Below are 19,103 nucleotides of genomic sequence, written 5' to 3'. Positions count from 1 at the left end.
AATAACTTTTTAATTATTTGATGAATTTTTCTCAAACCTTTGGCAATATTTTTTTATTATTTTTTCTGCTATTTTTACAATAAACTTTTTGTCAGGGTGAACTTCCCCTTTAATTGCCTTGCATAATTAGTCTTGAATACAACAAATGTAACGCTTCCATGACATTTGCTCCAGCTAATATTGCTCCGCTATGAATTCAACACATTAAAGGGGAATGAAACCTTTGGAACAAATAGGCTTGTGTAGAAACAGAAAAATCAAAGAATAAGAATAAAGAAAGTTTGAGAAAAATCAGACCAATAATGAGAAAGTTATGAGCATTTGAATATTGCAATCACTAATGCTATGGAGATCCTCCTATTGGCAATGCGACAAGGATGTGTGATGTCACTGATGAACAACTTTCCCTTTGGTTGACTATAAAATACCCTCAAAATGTCTCTTTTTGCTTTTTCTTATGATGATACAAACTCTTTATCCATGATGTATTCTTAAAAATGTGTATTACATGCCCTCATGTAGAAAGAACACATGATCTATGGATAGATGTGATAAAAGGGGCAATTCAAGTGAAATATATACTAAAGTAATGGGGAGAGTTGTTCACAAGTGACATCACACATCTTTGTCGCATTGCCAATTTGCTATCTCCATAGCATTAGTGATTGCAATATTCAGATGCACATAACTTTCTCATTATTTGTCCGATTTTTCTCAAACTTTCGTTGATCTGTTTCTTTGATTTTTCTGTTTTCATACAAGCTATCTTGTTCCAATGGTTTCATTCTCCTTTAATCGAATGACAACTTCAACCCTAAATTTAACACTACCCTAAACCTAGCATACACCTCTATATTGCAAACCATAACATACCCCTAACCCAACAGGTACAGTTTAGATATATTAATGCAATTGTTGCAAGAGCAAAAGTGTACATCCCCCCCCCCCCCCCCCCGGTATCATCAAAGTTTGCAACTGATGGCAGATACAAAAACAAGTAATATGCCACTGGCAGACATTATACAAGTCATTCTCAAGTTGTTATCTTTAGTTACAATGTGTCAGCTTAACAACATTAAGACTGCAAATGATGAATACCTGAACGCTCAGCTTGCGGAAGTGAGTACCATCATGTATGTGATCCAGTAAGAAGGATTTAATGTCGCTCAGAGTCAGAGATCGCAAGACTTCAACCTTAAAAAAAAATCAGGCACATTCAATAATATCAAAGCCAGAATAGAGACCAGGGGAGCGTTTCATCAACATTTTCATCCGACAAGTTGTCAGATCTGACATCTTTCTCTGATGTTGATTGGCTGAGAGGCACCGTTACTATAGTAAAGTCGGATAAAACGTCCGACAAGTCCTTTCATGAAACGCTCCCCCCGGGAGCGTTTCATCAATATTTTCATCCAACAAGTTGTCAGATCTGACATCTTTCCATGATTTTGATTGGCTGAGAGGCGCTGTTCCTATGGCAACTGTCGGATAAAATGGGACTTGTTGGATAAAACGTCCGACAAGTCCTTCATGAAACGCTCCCCGGGTTTCATCAACATTTTTGTCAGACAAGTTGTCGGATCTGACATCTTTCATTGATTCTGATTGGCTGAGGTACTGTTACTATGGTAACTGTTGGATAAAACAGGACTTGTCGGATAAAATGTCTCACTAGTCCTTTCATGAAACGCTCCCCCTACATTGTTGAGTTTGAGATGATCACGTTAATAAATGGAATACATAACAAGGTTTCAATTTTGAGAATTTGAACACCATGGCAAAAATTTAATTAATTCAGTTGGTTGACATTACGGTTTAATATTCATGAATGGAACATTTCAGCATCCAAAATATCAATTTCTAGAACAAAAATGTAACCTTACAGTCAATTTCACTGCCATCGAACAATTTATTCATCATCATCATAATCATTAAAATCATCACCACCACCATATCATCACCATCATGATCATGATGATCATCATCATCATTTTCACCAAAATCACCATCATCACCACCATAATCATAATTCTCCCCCCTCCTCATCATCATCACCATCATTACTATCATCACTAACGTCATCACCATCATCATCATCATAATCCTCCTCCTCCTCCTCATCATAATCATCACCATCATCATCATCATCACCACCATCATTATCATCATCACCACCATCATCATCATCTTCACCATATCATCATCTTCACCATTATATCATCATCATCACCATCATATCATCATCAACTTATCATCATCATCACCACCATCATCTTCATAGTACTCCTCATCACCATCTTCATATTCATCATCATCATCATCACCATCATCATCACCATCATCATCATCATCATCATCACCACTATCATCATCATCATCACTATCATCATCATCATCACCACCATTCTCCTCCTCCACATCTTAGTTCTTCTCTCCTTCCCTCCCCCCTCCTCACCTTTCTGTGAATCCTATCGAATGTGTATTCCTGATTGAGGACATATCCCCAGTTTCTATCCGATTCTTCCAGTAACGAAGCGTCTTCGCAAAGGAGCATGTTAATCAGACCGTCCATTTGAGTCCTGAAGTCCTCTTGAGGCATATCATCAAGCTGCTCACTGAACGTCTTCAGGAAGGCATCCATACGACCATCCACATAGCTGGCACTGAACAAAAACAATCATACTAGTACTAATACTAATACTTATTACCAATACTATTACTAATACTATTATTAAAGGGGGACAAAATAAACAATTTGACAAATAAAATTTGAATATTGCAATCACTAATGCTATGGAGATCCTCCCATTGGCAATGCAACAAGGATGTGATGTCACATATGAACTTTCCCTTTGATGGACTATGAATACCCTCAAAATGTCTCTTTTTACTTTTTCTTATAGTGATACAAACTCTTTATCCATGATGTATTCTTTAAAAATCTGTATTACATGTCCTCCTATAGAAAGAACACATGATCTACTGAGAGATGTGATAAAAGAGGCAGTTTAAGTGAAATATATACTAAAATAATGGGAGAGTTGTTCACAAGTGACATCACACATCTTTGTCGCAGTGCCAATTTGAGGATCTCCATAGCATTAGTGATCGCAATATTCAAATGTTCATAACTTTCTTATTATTTGTCCGATTTTTCTCAAACTTTTGTTGATCTGTTTCTTTGATTTTTTCTGTTTTCACACAAGCTATCTTGTTCCAAAGGTTTCATTCTCCTTTAAGCACTAACACTTATACCAATTTAGTGGATATATAATACAAGGTGTACACACTTCAATCATTTTCTCAATTATCCACAATATTTCTGACCTAGATTTGTTGGTTCATTTAGTACATGTAAATGAGACTCTACTCGTATCAAACAATGCACGGTACGAACAATGACTAATTGTCCATTTATCATTTGGTCTAATTGGATTAAGTGTTCATTGGGCAAAATGAATGAAAATAACATGGATATTAAACCAACTGTTTACAAGACAAAATGGTCAGACGAATTGGTGTTTAGACGAAGTGATGATTGGACCAAATGGTTATTGGACCAAATGTTGATGGACGGAATGGCATTAGACAAAATGAAGGTAGACCATTTGGTGAGTGGACAAGTTGGCAGTAGACGAATTGACAATTTACCTCCTCGTCATCTTCAAAACACAAGGAAAGAGCAAAGTTAGGATCGGAAACATATGGAAAATGCAATTCTGAATTTTATGGCTCCCCATAATGTTAATAAAGAGTTAGAATGCAAATTTTTTACCTGAATTTACTTGCTTGCGTGTGGACTGAAATGGCAAAACCTAGCACACCAAAGGTATTTCTCATAGATGCATGCACTGTATACCTGTTGATTGTGATAAGATAATAACAATGTAAATGTGATGTATAAACATAAATGTATACACCAACCCATCAATACAAGACATTAATACAAATTCATATAGAAATTAGCTGGTATCCATCATTTCTTTATTGAAGAACGTGGTGAATAGAAAACACAAGATCAACATAAAACTAATAATGAAAATGATAACAATAATAATATTAATAATAATACTACCAACATGCTTACATCGTGCATATCACTGCCAAATGCGTCCCTATGCGCACAATTGGATAATATTACCCTGGCTTTAGCCCCGCAGCCTTTTACAGTGTAGTGGCATTTCAAGGAATCAATTCTTGCCAGATACCCATTTACCTCACCTGGGTCGAGTGCAGCAAAAGTGGGTAAATTTCTTCCTGAAGAAAATTATGCCATGGCTGGGATGCGAACCTAAGACCCTCTGTTTCAAAGTCAGAGGACTATTCCACTGGGCCACAATGCTCCATTTAATAATTACAATGATGTTAGATTTAAGTTCACAACACTTAATATTGAATCATCTATCGATCTTACAATTTAATATATTGAATTAAACTTATCTAATCTATTCCATGAGTTAATAGGTGATGAGTTCAATTAACAGAGACAGTTAACATTACAATCAATATCATTTATCTCACAGGTAAGACAAATTCGAATGAAGGACAGATTTGTATAAGAAAATAAGGCCTTTGTAGTTTGCTTACAGTTCAATATCCCCATGATTTGGGACTTGCGTTCCCCTTGTACTGAAAACAAAGATGAAATGTTGAATGTATCCCTGCTACTTACCCTAATTGTTGTTGTGTTCTCAAAACATGGAAGCATGGCTCTTCCATAACAATCTATTGAGAGAAAGAAGTAGAAGAGGCAAACAGTGCATAATTAGTTAGGATGATGATTATCACATGGGTGCTTCATAACAGTTTATGCACAAGTGATCCTTACTTTGAAGGAAATTCAACATCAGTGGAAATTCATCCCCTCCTCCTTCTTCTTCTTCTCCTCCTCCTTTTTCTTCTTCTGCTTATTCCTTTTCTTCTTTCTTCTTCTCCTCATCCTCCTCCTTCTTCTTCTCCTTCTTTTCTCTTTCTTCTTCTTTTTTATTTACTTATTTATTGTTGTTTCACATAATTCACAGCGATATACATGAGAATACAGTGAAAAAAAGTTATAAAGACAATATTATATGATATACAATTAATGCACATTTATGAGTGTGTTATGACGATGCAGCACACTCGAGGGTATTTACAATTATGCGAAAGCAAGAGGCGCTTGCGCCGAGTGCTTTTGCATAATATTGTGAATGCCCGAGAGTTGCTCGCATCGTCACTAACATCACGAATCTTAAAATGTGCATTAATTGTTTTATAAAACGGGTCGGCAAAATGAATTTTTCATTGAAATCTTGTTCAAATCCCTCCAACTTGTGTACGATCGCACAGACAAAGAGATCACAAAACTGTCAATTATGACATCACAGGCGTATCTACTATGCGCGCCTAAGTAAGCGCATCAAAATCCTAGCCAGCCTCTTTTACTGAACGCGTATCAGTTTTTACGTGCTATTGGAACTAATGCTGCACAAAAAATGCACAGTGCTGCACGAAAAATGCACGACTGGAAGGTTGCGCATAATTAAAGCATGAACACGTGACTTGAATACGCACTCACCATTGGCTACATCCTTGAACCCGTTTTATAAAAGAGAATATTACATAATATCTCATTAACATAACACACAAAGGTCTTGCACCATCTCCTTCTCTACTTCCCCTTCTCCTCCTACTTTCCCTCCATTTTCTCTTCCCCATACTCCTCCTTTGCATAAACTACCACCTACTGTGCAATGATGAAGATTCGTGTAGATATAATGAAGTGCATGTGTGTGTCTTCAGTAATCATTAAAGGGGAATCCAGCCTTGGTCAAAAATGTTTTGTTGGAAAGGAGGAATATAAATAAAACAGAATGCTGAAAGTTTGAAAGATATTGGACCAGCAAATAAGAAAATTATGGCTGCTTTACAATTGATATCCCTAAGACTATGTACATTTCAAATTGGCAACTGTGTAAGTATATTATGACAAGGATAACTTTCTCATAGGTCATGGACTTAATTATCAGGGATTTGTGGTTTTCTCCAAAGTACCCAATCTCCTGGGGCAGTAATCTAAATATGACCCAGGTAGCATAATGTTTAATGTCCTTATGAAAGAAGAATTTGATTTGAAGCAAAACTTTTGAAAAAAAATCATAACTTTTTTATTGTTTGTCTGATATTGTTAAAACTTTCACCTATCAACTTGTCTGATGTTTCTTTTTCCTTCAAAATACAAGTTTTTATTTCGATTGTAAAATAAATTTTTCCTATTCTTTTTTTCTTTCCTTTTTCCATTTCCTTAACATACCGCGAGTGCATCAAGAACACTTAAACTCTGGACTGTGCCTGGACCGGTCTGAAAGTAGTTAGTGATGACTGTGTTTGTATCAGACTCATTATATGCCTTCCATCTCAGTGTGTGGCACCCTCCTGGAACACATAGAACCCTGGTTACCGGCCTCTCATCCTCTGGGATGGATGCAAAGCAAAGCTTCTCACGGAAGTGCTCTTCCAGCATCTTAACCTCCTGCAAATAAAAAAAAAAACCCACATACTGTTGAAAGACTGTAATAATAATAATAAATATTAATAATGAAAATCAATATTTTGTTTTATTGTTTGAAATAGACATGAAATGAGATAAAATTTGCTTTGCCCAACTGATCATGGGCCCGGCAGCTGCTGTGCAGCGCCAGATCAACGAGGCTCCATTCCTTTAATTGCTGAAGTCAAAACAGGGTAGCAGCAACTCCCATCTTTTAATGTCTTTGGTCTGACGTGGCCAGTGTTTGACCCCCCTCCCAGTTGTGAGATGGACGCTCTACCAACTGAGCCAACACACTAGTAATAATAATAATAATACAGTAACAAAAAGTTCTTGCGTAGTGCATATCACAATATGATATAATGTATATTCAAAGACACACAAGTTTATTGTGATACATTTACTACAGCATGGAGATGAATAAGAATTACCTGTGAGGTAAAATTTCCCTGTACTAATGCCTCAAAGAAGAGCTTGGATCTGAAGTCTTTGGCCATCTTCATGACGTCTGTTGAGCTGACCGCTTGGACGACGCTGTTCTTGTCCATTGCAGTCCACTTGACCTTCTGGAGAATAGACAGTCGCAGGTCTCTGAAAGACAACAAAAAAATAATCAGATTTATCACAAATAGTTTTGTATGCACGAAGAAAAATGACTCTGGCAGAAAATCTGTTATTTTTGGCCAAAATGATTGAAACAGGGGTGTGAGTGGTCACAAAAAAAAGATCTGAAAAAAGCTGAAGAGTGTTGAAAAAGTATGAAATAAAAAGAGCTTCCATAGTTTTTGTACAGAGGAAAGCCAAGAATAAGCTGAAATCAAGCTGAAAATCAAAACAAAAAAATCTGAAATCAGCTTAAAATCTGAACTCTCACACCCCTGTCAAAACCTTGATACTCATTCAATTTCCCCTTAATTCTCATTGTTCTGTTTTCTTTATATTTTTTGTCGATTATACTGTACAATTCTCCTCATTTCCAAGGTTTCAATCTCCTTTGACTAAAGGGTAGAAATACCTCTATGTAAGCATACGAGGATCTGGAGAACTGCATCAAGTTGATTTGGGAGATGTAGCAAATCAGAATTTACCTGCAGATCTTGGCTGGTTTGAGGATGTAGTTGTGGTAAGAATTCTTGAGATTCTCCTTCACAGCTACAAACATGTCTTGTGAGAAGTTGAAGTTTGTCATAGCCTCTACGATGGTCTTAAAGAGAAGCTGACAGAATGAGGAAGGGTAAAGAGAAATTCATTAACACTCAAATGCAGTAGCTTTTCACCAGGCCCTATATCGAATTCCCGGCATTTCAAGAAAATAAATTCCCTAATTTTTCCACGATTTTTCCCTGATGAAGTCTCAATGAAAATCATTTCAACACATTTCTACTTTCAACGAAGTGGTGCTACTCAATCATGTTTAAAGCTAATGTTGAAGCTCATTTGCATAACAAAAGTTAATGGTACTTATTGCTTCAATCTACCAAAAATAATTATAATTATCCACACCCATAATAAAAGTGATTACTTATTATGGTGCACAGGTCCAACCTTCAGTTCTCATGGTACTTGAAGAAAATAAATATACACAATGAACATTAATTTGGTGGATTCACAATACAAAGCGCCATCTATCGGTTGCAGTGAATAGCCCAAATTTCTAACTTTGGTGTTGACATTCACGCGCAAAGTGTAGTATGTGACTGTGATGCTTCAAAATGAAATCTATATGGCAAGACCGAACAAACAATTCACCAAATAGTGCCTACATATTACAGCGCACAGGTCCAACTTTCAGTGCTCATGGTGCTTAAAGGAAATGAATAAAATGAATATACACATGAACAATAATTCGGTAGATTTACAATACAGTGCGCCACGTATCGGTTGCAGCGAATAGGCCAAATTTCTAACTTCGGGGTCAACATCACGCGTAGTGTGGTATGTGACTGTGATGCTTCGAAATGAAATCTATATGGCAAAAGCGGACAAAGAATTCACCAACAGACTAAATTACGCAAAGAAATATGCGGGTATATTTCTCTCCCACCTCCTGGACCCTAGTAAACAACAATATATCCAAGCCGGTCGAGCCGCGTCGGTCAGTGCTGAATAATCGCACGCGTGCATGCAGACATCTGTTGTGCATGAATGCATGCACAGTGGCGGACCATGACCCGGAGGAGACAAAGCATTGGAGGGGCACAGCATTGTTCACAAACAATAGTGTCCCGCCAATGCTTTGTCTCCTCCGGGTCACAGTCCGCCACTGTGCATGCATGCACAACAGATGTCGACTTTTTTCATGGGGCATTAGGAATTACGGCAACTGATAGATGGCGCACCGTAATATGAAAACCTTACCGGGATGGAGAATGGCAAATGTAGATAAATGCGAGTGCTGCTGCGGGAATCGAACCCCGAACCTCTTGGCTGTAAGTCCAGAGGCTTATCCACACTACCTATAACAATATAAGTATTTGATTTTAATCATATCATCAACTTACAGGAAGCTTGTGATTGAAGCCATCAAGCCTGATCTCCAGCCCAGTCTCCAAGGCCTTCAATGTATAATTCAGCTCGGCCGCCTCGGCTTCGTACGCTGTCTCCGTCAACTGATGCTCCAGGAGAGACACAAAGAGGTCAAAGGTCACGGCATGTTTAGGTGAGAGGTAGGCCAGCGGGGTCATCAAGTGGAAGTACATGGATGCTATTCAAGAAAAGATAGAAAAAAGGGTTCAAAGGTCACATGTCTAGGTGAGAGGTTAACGAGAGGGCTCAACAAGTGGAAAGTACATGGATGTGACTGAAGGGAAAGATAGATATAAAGGTCAAAAGTCACTATTTAAACGAGAGGTTAGGCAGAAGGGCCATAAAATGGAAGTGCATGAATGCTATTCCAGGGGAAAATAACATCTGAAAAAAAAACTTGTGGAATGCCCCTGGAGTCTTGTCTGAATTACGAAATTAAACATAGTTGATTTTGGGACATCTAATTGTCAAACATTTCCTGGGACAATTTAAATTCATACATGAACATAAAAAATGAAACAGGTACAAATACTTTCCAATTTTATTGGAAAGCTTGCTTTATAAAAACTGTAAGATGGACGGATGAATGAATGGATTTGATTAAATACTTTGGAGTTATGGCAAAATATAATTGTCTGTATTGATTAACCCTTTGAACCCGATAGGCTGGTGAACGCACTTATACCCGATAGCCGGAATACCAGCCTAGAGCCACATGACTTCAAAATGTCAGGTGATCTTTTACAATGACGTCATCTCTCTAGTACGCGTACGTAGCAAAACGTGTAGGAATATTTAGTTGATAATTTCAGTCAAGTGCAGCAATGGTTTTGGAAACTTTCGCATCAAAAGTGGCCAAAAGTGGCGGTAACACATGATGTAATACGCGGCGAGTCATGTGCTTACTATGGGGAAGCAACTGATATATCTGACTTTGGTAAAACAGTGATTTTGAGCCCAAAACAGACACTAAAGTTGATATTTCTGTTTGTAGACTAGGTCTACGGGAAGGTAAACAACTCCAGTCAGCTTGGTCCGGGTACTAGCGGAGGGAAGGTGCCGTTGGGTCTCATATCATTGGACTTTGTGAATGTGGTCAATATGTGCAAATAATTCAGGATAAAGGTCACCACCGCCCCTAATAATTTAGGGTTCAAAGGGTTAATAAAAAAAATAGCGGAAATGACCTTTGACCTTGACCCAGTCACCTGCATTCTCTTTGATACAATTGTGAATAGATATTCCAAAAGTGATCAAATGTCCTAGGTAAAAAACATTTACTAGTAAATATGATTCTAACTACCTCTTGGCATGTTGAACTTTGTGTCACGGCGATACCATAACTTGCTGTATCCATTATCCAAGATGCATGTTGGGTAATCGGTGTCTGGTACGTCTGCTTTCTTCAGTTCAAACTCAGTTGCTATAAAATGGATTGATAAAAATGCAGGATATCAATAAAGAACACATTGGTTACAAAACTGACGAATACTGTCCCAAATGTTCTAAAAACACTTAAAGCTTATTTCAAAGTGATTGGATATGCATGTATGTCCAATATCAGGTTTAAGAATGGAGTTCATTAACAAATTTCAAAGACATTGCAAAGTATATCCATCAATTGATTTTCACTCCAAGATACACATAGGCCGGTATTCTCATAAGAGGTTTCAATTGTACCGTGGCACAAAAGCATGGACTAAGCAGATTTGTGTACATAATTATAATATTTCATTGCATACACTAAGAGAATTCAACTTATAAATGTGCAAAGGGTGCCTAAAGGTGCAATTATCAGGAACTCTACATAAGCCATGGTTTTGTACCATGGTACAACTGAAACCTCTTTTGAAAATATAAGCCATTAAGACTCAATATGAGTATGGTTGCATTATGAACATGCATCATGTGTATAATATTGCTTTTAACATAAAATAATGTTAATCTGCAAAGCCTGACCCAGTGGCTTTTAATACAAAGAATTCATAAGCTCCGATAAGATTCATCCTTGTTTAACAAGATCAGGAGCCCATTTCATACAGGACTTAAGACTGTTATAACTTTGCCATTATCGCAACTACCATGGTAACAGGGCTCAGCAGCCAATCATAATCAAGGTTTCCATTATAATAGTAATAAATTCAAAGTTACCATAGAACAGGCCCAAACACTCATGTCTACCAGATACAACACTTCTGCAATGCCACAATCATTACCCAGCTTTGGCATCGCTGCCAATAATAAAAACTTAGCATTTCAAGGAATAAATTCTTTCCTGGGTTCCCATTTACCTCACCTGGATCAAGTGAGGCAATTATTGACCAATGTCTTGTCAGAGGAAGTAAAACTTACCAATGAATTTATTTGGTGTTGGAAGATACAATTCAGGGTTCAAACCGGCATCTAGATAATGGAGAAAAATAATCAGAAAACAGCCATTACTGTGACAGTTGAAGTAATTCTAAGCAGTGCTTCTCATAATTTGTCAATTCTCAAAAATCAATCTTAGTCTTGTGAAACTTTGTGAATCTTTTGCCTGATTACTTCATGTATGGCACTATACAGTGATAGATATCTTGACAATGAGACAGGAAATACGAAACAGGATATGCGAAACAAGAAATATTGTGAAATATTGTGAAATATAGTGAAAAAATCTGCTTCTTCAATCATACTTTCTATTTCTTAATCATTCTGAATACCATATAAAACTTACCGGGTACTCTTAACTTGATACACTGATTCCCACATATATCCCCTCCAAACTTCGATTGGCAGCGGTATGGTAATAAAATATACAACTTACTCTGCTATTTAATATCATATAAAAATTACTCTTTATCAAAATGATACCATGTATAACTCACTCCGTATATTCGCCATCAACTCTTCCGGGATGTCTTGAACGGTGAACTCTGTACCAAACCATTCCTCCTTCTGATCCGTCTCCCCAACAAACTCTTTAGATGAAATGATGATGTTTGCCGTCTCCGGAGACAAGTGGTCGGTACATTCCTTGATCACCTGACATTTATGGTAGAGTGGAAATAATAAAGGAAAAGAAAATTAGAGCAGATTGTAGGGAAAGTGATGTTCCATTTCAAAACATGGTCTTTTCCATTTCAGAAAAACCTGCAATTCCAATTCTAACATGATCAAAAATGGAAATTCTGTTATGTCAAAGAAAATGAGCACAGCAAATGAATGAATTCCATTTTACAAAGGCAAATTCAATGAATTTCCACATGAAAGCAAAGAACCAAAAAATATTTAGTATTAATTTACTGGTAAACTAAAATTCTAAATTTTGCTAATTTTTCACAAAGCAGTTATATGCACAACTCAATGATATGCAAGTCAGGGGGTCGAAGATGTCCATCACTCACTATTTATTTAGTTTTTTATTGTTTAAAGTTTACATATTTCAATTTTTACAGATATCACAATATAATGACCAACTTGACTGAACTTTATTTTGTCAACACAATAGTAATTCCACATGTTCAGGGAGGAATAAAACTTTGCTTCACATGACATTGAGGAAAAAATGTAAATATATCGTATTTCACATAATGCAATACAAGATAAAAAGCGAGTGCATGATTTCATCAGTCCCCTCATTTGCATACTGACCAGGATGTGCATATAACTGTTTTGTGAAATTAAGAGAAAATTTAAAATGCCATAACTTTTTTTTCACATCTGAATTTGATGAAATTTTCAGTGTTATGTTGTTTGATTTTTCTCTTTTTATTCAAATCAACTGTTTGTAGGGAGTGGATATGTTTTTTAAAATAATTTTTGTTGTTTTTAAATCTCTAAATTGCTTTTTTTAGTGATTACCTGAGGCTTGTATTCTGTCTGTATGAGAGGTCCTGTGATGTATTCCTGAGGGGGTAGAGCTGCATCCTCTCTGACATGTCATCTACATTATCAATAGGATCCATCTAGGAAAGGTAAAAACAAGTAAAAACATAGGCCTGCATTCTCAAAAGAAGTTTTAATTGTACCATGGTACAATACCATGGATGACGATTTCTTTTATCATCATGCTTCATTAAAGCATAAATCAAGTGCCCATGCATTTATAATTGGATTTTTCTTGTGCATGTGAGGAAATAAGCGTGATTATGTACAAGAAATCTGGATAGTCCATGTTTTTTGTACCACGGAATAATTGAAACTACTTTTGCAAGAGTTCTGACAGATTCATCATTATCATTATTACTACCATCATCATGATTGTTACCATCATCATCACCACCATCATTATCATCATCATCACCATCATTATCATCACCATCATTATCATCATCATCACCATCATTATCATCATCATCACCATTATAACCACCACCATCATCATCATCATCACCACCACCACTTTAACTATCATCATCATTATTATTACAATCATTACCACCACGACCATCAATAACAAAATCTCATCAACTCCATCATAAACATCATCATAATTAAAATCCTCTAAACAAATTGACTGTAGTCAGCTTATACCGATGAAAGTCTGAATCTAGACTAACCTCTGAGAAGAACCTAAAGGTGTTGTCCCCCACCGTCTTGATCTCATCAAATATTCTGTGGATAAACAAAATCACAAATGTTTGAAACCATTCTTATCTACTTTATTGAACTGGTTTCCCTTAACCCTATCTGAACTGGGCTATTCGGACCAACATATAGTAAGGGGGTCAATTCGATCCTTCTCCTTTTAATGAGGCAACACAGTCTTGAAAACTTGCAAATCGCAAGATGTATTTCCAAACTGGTTTGGAAGATCACTTCCAAGAATGTATCGGGCGTTCCTATGTACCGTCTGACTGGTTTCCAGTAAACTGATTTAAATTAAACTGGTTGATGAAATTAGATGAGAATGGGGTCATAGTGATAAATCATAATGAACCAGAGCAAAGAAAAAAATATATCACTAAAACGATAAATTATTACATTTAGATTCATACATTTCCATTTGTTTGATCAAGGTGAGCTGGATAATGTCAAAATCATGAAGTCAATATTACATGGTTTAGATGACTTATGACTATTTTATTTTCAATATTGTCTCAGTAATAAGACACTTTATAAATTTGTACAGAGATCAAACATTCTAAAGCACTGTATATATCCCCCTCCCAAAAAAAAGGACATGAAAAAGAAAATAAAATCCAACACAAACTGTTCCTCTCACATATATTTACCGACCATAAAATCAGCCTCAAATGCGCAATCAACAACTGAGATCTTTAGGAGACCCTCCCCTACCCTGAAAGACTAATAATAATAGTTCATATCTATAAAGTGCCTTTTCTGCGAGATACAAAGTACTTTGAGATGCCGTCCCTGGTCAGCATAAGAGAAACAATAGTTACAAATTACCAGGCAGTGACAGTATTCTACAATGCATATCAAGACATCAGAAAGGGTATGCCTTCACGTTTTGCTTCAATTGATTCTAGGTTGCTGTGGAGAGGAGGGAGCTTATTCCACAGCCTTGGAGAAGTAGAGGAGAAAGCTACATAGCCAGCTAATTTGTAGGTACGTGGTACAGTAAACGTCATTGATGAAAAAAGACTAAATTACCTCTTTTGTGGACCTTCTTTGTGCAGCATATTGATGTATTGAAAGATTATCACCAACACCTTCAATATAAAAAAAAGAGAATTTGACAGAGGGTGAGAGAAAATGTACTATAGAGAAACAAAGTATGACGTCATCAATTTTAATTTTTTGTATTTTACCACTTTTGATACCATAGTTCGGTTGAGCATGATGAAATACCTCTACAACACAAATTTGGTGGGAATTGGTCCATGGAGCCCCAAGATACATGTATAACCTAATGAATACATAATTAGCCCCATCAAAGTCATTGTATTATTGGTCTGGTCCTTGAAATGAAAGAAAATAACTTTCAAATATTTCGAACCAGGCTAATAATACTTTGACTTCAGTGGGGCTAATTATTTATTCATGAGGTCATATATAAGGCCCCCATGGACCGATTCCCATCAAATTTGATTTGTGGAGATATTTCATCATGCTCTTACGAAATATGTTACAAAAATGCTGAAATGTAAAAAAAAAGAAGTTTTTTGTGACGTCATCACTTCCGTACTCTATTTATATAGGGGTAGGAAATAATTCCATTTTATAGGGGCTTTTAATTACAAATTGGAGTAATTGCCAAATATTTGAGAGTTATTTCTTTCATTTCACGGGCTATTTATTTGAGCAACAAGCAATTACATGTATATTGTATTTGTTAAGCATTTCTTATAGTTCTGCTTAATGTTGTAACCCACAAGTGAAAACCCGAACCGTACCGTCCCGTATAATCCAATAATTTGCAAGCGGGACCCGCTGACCCGTCGGGTTTTAACCCGCAAGTCAATTTATCTTTGAAAAATGAAAAACATTATTTCTGCAATCCCCACACTATACAGGCTCAAATCAGGAAAATATATGTCTACTACTACCTAGCCTAGAGTGAATTTACTTACAATTTGCAAATTCGCCTTTTATTCCGGAGAGAAAATGTTTTTTGGGTGACTTTGTACCACGAAATGGGTCCGCTCTGATCTCGAAATTGAAAGCATTACGCAATTAACGCCTCGGATCGGAGCTAGCGAGCCGCAGCTCAGCGCGCGCGCTAGCTAGCCCAGGCTGCCCAGCAAGGATCGGCAGACGGCAATGTTGTTTTTCAGTCCAGGTCGGTCGACAATGCGACTCACAACAATCATAATTACAATATTCAATTCCATGGGACCTCGTCTATAAAGTAATCAAAATTGCAATAAATACCTGGATAATGATACAGTCAATTTTTTCTTCTCGTTTATCTCTATATTATTTCCTTCTGTTTTGTATTTCATTCGATAATATGGCCGCTAAAACTCGATGTTCAGTTTCCCGTCGCCCGCGTCATGAAATTTGGCCCGCGTTTGAAAATCAAATTCTGAAAATAAACTATTTGGATATCTAGATTCAAAACTGATTTAAAACATTAATATAAGCTTTTCAGTAAGACAATTACTTGTATATCTTGTAAATACCTGCAAATCTTTTCTTTCTTTCTTTTTTTGTGAATGGAATGACGCTGCATGCTCAACCATACCTCGAGGGATGTTCGTGCAGGCTCCACTCCCGTAGGCTCCACAACCGTAGAAGTGGTGGAGCCTGCACGAACATCGCTCGAGGTATGGTTGAGCTACCTCAATAAATCCCAAAGTCTAGTAAACTCGCGTTGGTGAGTTATCATACGGCCTAGTACTCATCCAAAATAACTTATCTTATTTGCTAATTATAACTTAAAAAATCATTTGTTTTATTTTTCCAGGGGATGAGTTAAATATCAGACAAAAAAATCATCAAAGCTCAATCTGTTACAAGGCCGACGGGAGACTCACCCACGTACGCATTGGCGCTTGTGCTAGCTAGTCTGAGCTCTGTCTCTCTGCCAGAGCTCTGGGGGACAATTCGCTCTGTAAAGGCCTCAATGATGGTGATTTTCTGCTTCAGACAGAGTTTATATTTCGGGTATATTTTTCAAAACTGCCAATGAAGTTTGATGATTTCTTCATTGTCATGTATATTTAAGTTATTAATGAGTTCATTCTCACCAAATTTAGACTCCCCCATAGAGAAATACAATTTTCGTGGAGATCTGCGTTTTCAAAGAACTTCAGGAAAAGTAAGGGTATGTGGGCCTTTATTACATGGCCAAGTACTGGATTAGATGGAGTAAAATTTAGATATTAAATTCATTTATATCAAGTTCAACTCACAGTCTCACCCACACAAACACACCCACATCCAAGATTCTAGGCATGAAAAAAAAAACTTTAAAAATCATACAATATTAAACAACAAGTCATAATTGTCATGAACAGGTATTCCTCAAAATACAAAAACGTAGCATTTGAAAAGAGCCCCTGAAATATTGCAAAAAAAAAATGAAAATGGAGCCCCCCCCCCAAAATGATTAATTTTTCCCTGGCTTCACGTTCCACAGAATAAAGTTCGTTAAAAGGTTACAAAAGGTCAAACTTTCATCTTCTGAAAAATAATGAATAATGAAATCGGTTCCTCATTATGAGCTGGAAAAAATGGGACGGGAAACTCAACATCGAGTTTCATTGGCCCATGCGGTTGCTTTTGACTGCGCTGCATGCACGCACTGGCGCTGGCCTTTGAAAGAGAGCAACTCGATGTATTTATCATGTTGAACTGTCTCAGACTCAGTCCTGTTCACTATTCACAAGACAAAAATACGCCGGCATTTTTAAAAGGAAATATCTACGTCTCTAAAAGAATCTGCCACGTAAGAAGCACATGATCTTAACTCAATTTTCACTGTGAATGTTTTTATTATGCATCGTTTATTCTCCCTTTTTTTCGCATGACGGTCTGCGGGTTTGAGAATGAACTCGGCCCGGCCCGCAACCCGCGATCGGAGGCATACCGGCAGGTTAACCCGTACCGCAACGGGTGCGGGTTACAACATTAGTTCTGCTGTATGTAGAAAAATTCTTAAATAGTTTTACTACAGTTGCAGGAAACATTTGATTTCATGAGAAAGTCTGTATAAAAAAGGATAATTGCCAATATATCATCCTACATCTAGATCTGATACACTTACATTAACTGAACTTTGTGAAATCATGAAATCTAAGCTGAAAAGGGGTCTCCTTAAAGTTTACCAACATAGTTAATTAAGGACCTTCCACAGTTATGTTTGTGCATATCATGATCTATGCATATTTTACACTCTGCGCGCTGACGTCACAATGGATGAGCAGGTGATTAAGCAGCTGTACATATATGTTAGCTGATTTTTCTCCTAATCTGCACTAACTGCAGATCCGATGTGTCATTTTATGAAGCTAATAAACTGGAATTATTCCACGGACCATGTTTTTAAATACCTCTAAAATTTCAAACTACTTTACTCTGCAGTGCTACATAGTATTGCAAAAATGACCCCGAGTTTGAATAAATGGTAGAGTGGTTTGGAATTTTTCCTCACACAGATGCAAAGCATTTCGCACAATTTTGGTGTTTTAAAAAGCACATTTGCTCTAATAAAAAAGCTGATAGTTTGAAAACAACATGGACCCATTTTAATTTTTGCATATTTGGAATATTCATTTTCTAAGGTATCTATCTGCAAAGTTTGGTAAAAATGACATAGATTTCACTTAACTGTGAAGCATCCTTAAAAGACCCAACATTAAGCTTGAATTTCATGCCTGTTTTGCTGATTTCTCAGCAATTACAAGATTTCTTCTAGAACACTTGAACATATTTCTTATTTATACATAGACACTTGGATGGTCATTTGAATGGATTCTGTACACACTCTATTTTAAATTTAATGACAACCGGCATTTCTCTTCAAAGCTGAATTTACCTCATTAACTCTCTTTAGTCCTTCATCTGATAGTACGATATTAAAGTTGAAAGCAGCATATGTCTCATTGTGTTCGGTGCTATTCTCTGAGTTCCCGCAGAACAATCTCAAGGCAAGAGCTCTGCAAATTTTAGCCAAATGAAACAGATTAAAACAATTGTTGCTAAAGGTCTCATTTACATCTTTTTGTCCCTCCTACTAAAGCTCAGATAAATCTATATACAAAACATGGTCTGGAAATGACCAACTGGCTTTGAACTGCCCCAAAACTGAATATAGCATAAGATGTTTCTTGTTTCAAGGCGGAAAGCTATGGACCAAGTAATATCATACATCCCTCCTGAAAATTCTCTTACTACCTTCAGAAAAAAGCATAGTACCAGCTTAGCTCAACACGTTATATGACTAACCCCCTGCTGCATGCTAAGCATCTTACACTTTGTGAGAGCAAAGATTACCAGTGGAACTGAACTTTTCTTACTTTTTCTTTTTTACTCAAAGGGGTAAATGAACTTGAACTTGGTGGTTTAATAACAAGTAATGAAAATAAAATGCAGACATATCAGTGGTCTAATAGATGGACATTTTATTTGGGACATGTTTTACGTTATTCAAAAGCAG

The 19,103-nt window shown here is 36.8% G+C and overlaps 1 protein-coding gene across 1 annotated transcript in view; it reads right to left on the bottom strand.

Annotated features, from left to right (window-relative positions):
- Positions 1-19,103, bottom strand: part of LOC121423878 (nardilysin-like) — a 33,162-nt gene that overhangs the window by 1,681 nt on the left and 12,378 nt on the right. The window contains 16 exon segments of the mRNA XM_041619397.1: positions 1,099-1,194; positions 2,456-2,663; positions 3,776-3,859; positions 4,673-4,725; positions 6,293-6,511; positions 6,961-7,120; positions 7,618-7,745; positions 9,031-9,233; positions 10,359-10,478; positions 11,408-11,458; positions 11,923-12,079; positions 12,899-12,948; positions 12,951-13,002; positions 13,597-13,651; positions 14,654-14,712; positions 18,483-18,603. Of these exon segments, the coding sequence (XP_041475331.1) occupies positions 1,099-1,194; positions 2,456-2,663; positions 3,776-3,859; positions 4,673-4,725; positions 6,293-6,511; positions 6,961-7,120; positions 7,618-7,745; positions 9,031-9,233; positions 10,359-10,478; positions 11,408-11,458; positions 11,923-12,079; positions 12,899-12,948; positions 12,951-13,002; positions 13,597-13,651; positions 14,654-14,712; positions 18,483-18,603 (1,816 nt within the window).

Source organism: Lytechinus variegatus, chromosome 11 (genome assembly GCF_018143015.1).
Source record: "Lytechinus variegatus isolate NC3 chromosome 11, Lvar_3.0, whole genome shotgun sequence".
In the NCBI taxonomy this organism is placed as follows: Eukaryota; Metazoa; Echinodermata; class Echinoidea; order Temnopleuroida; family Toxopneustidae; genus Lytechinus; species Lytechinus variegatus.
This window is presented reverse-complemented; position numbering and strand designations above follow the sequence as displayed.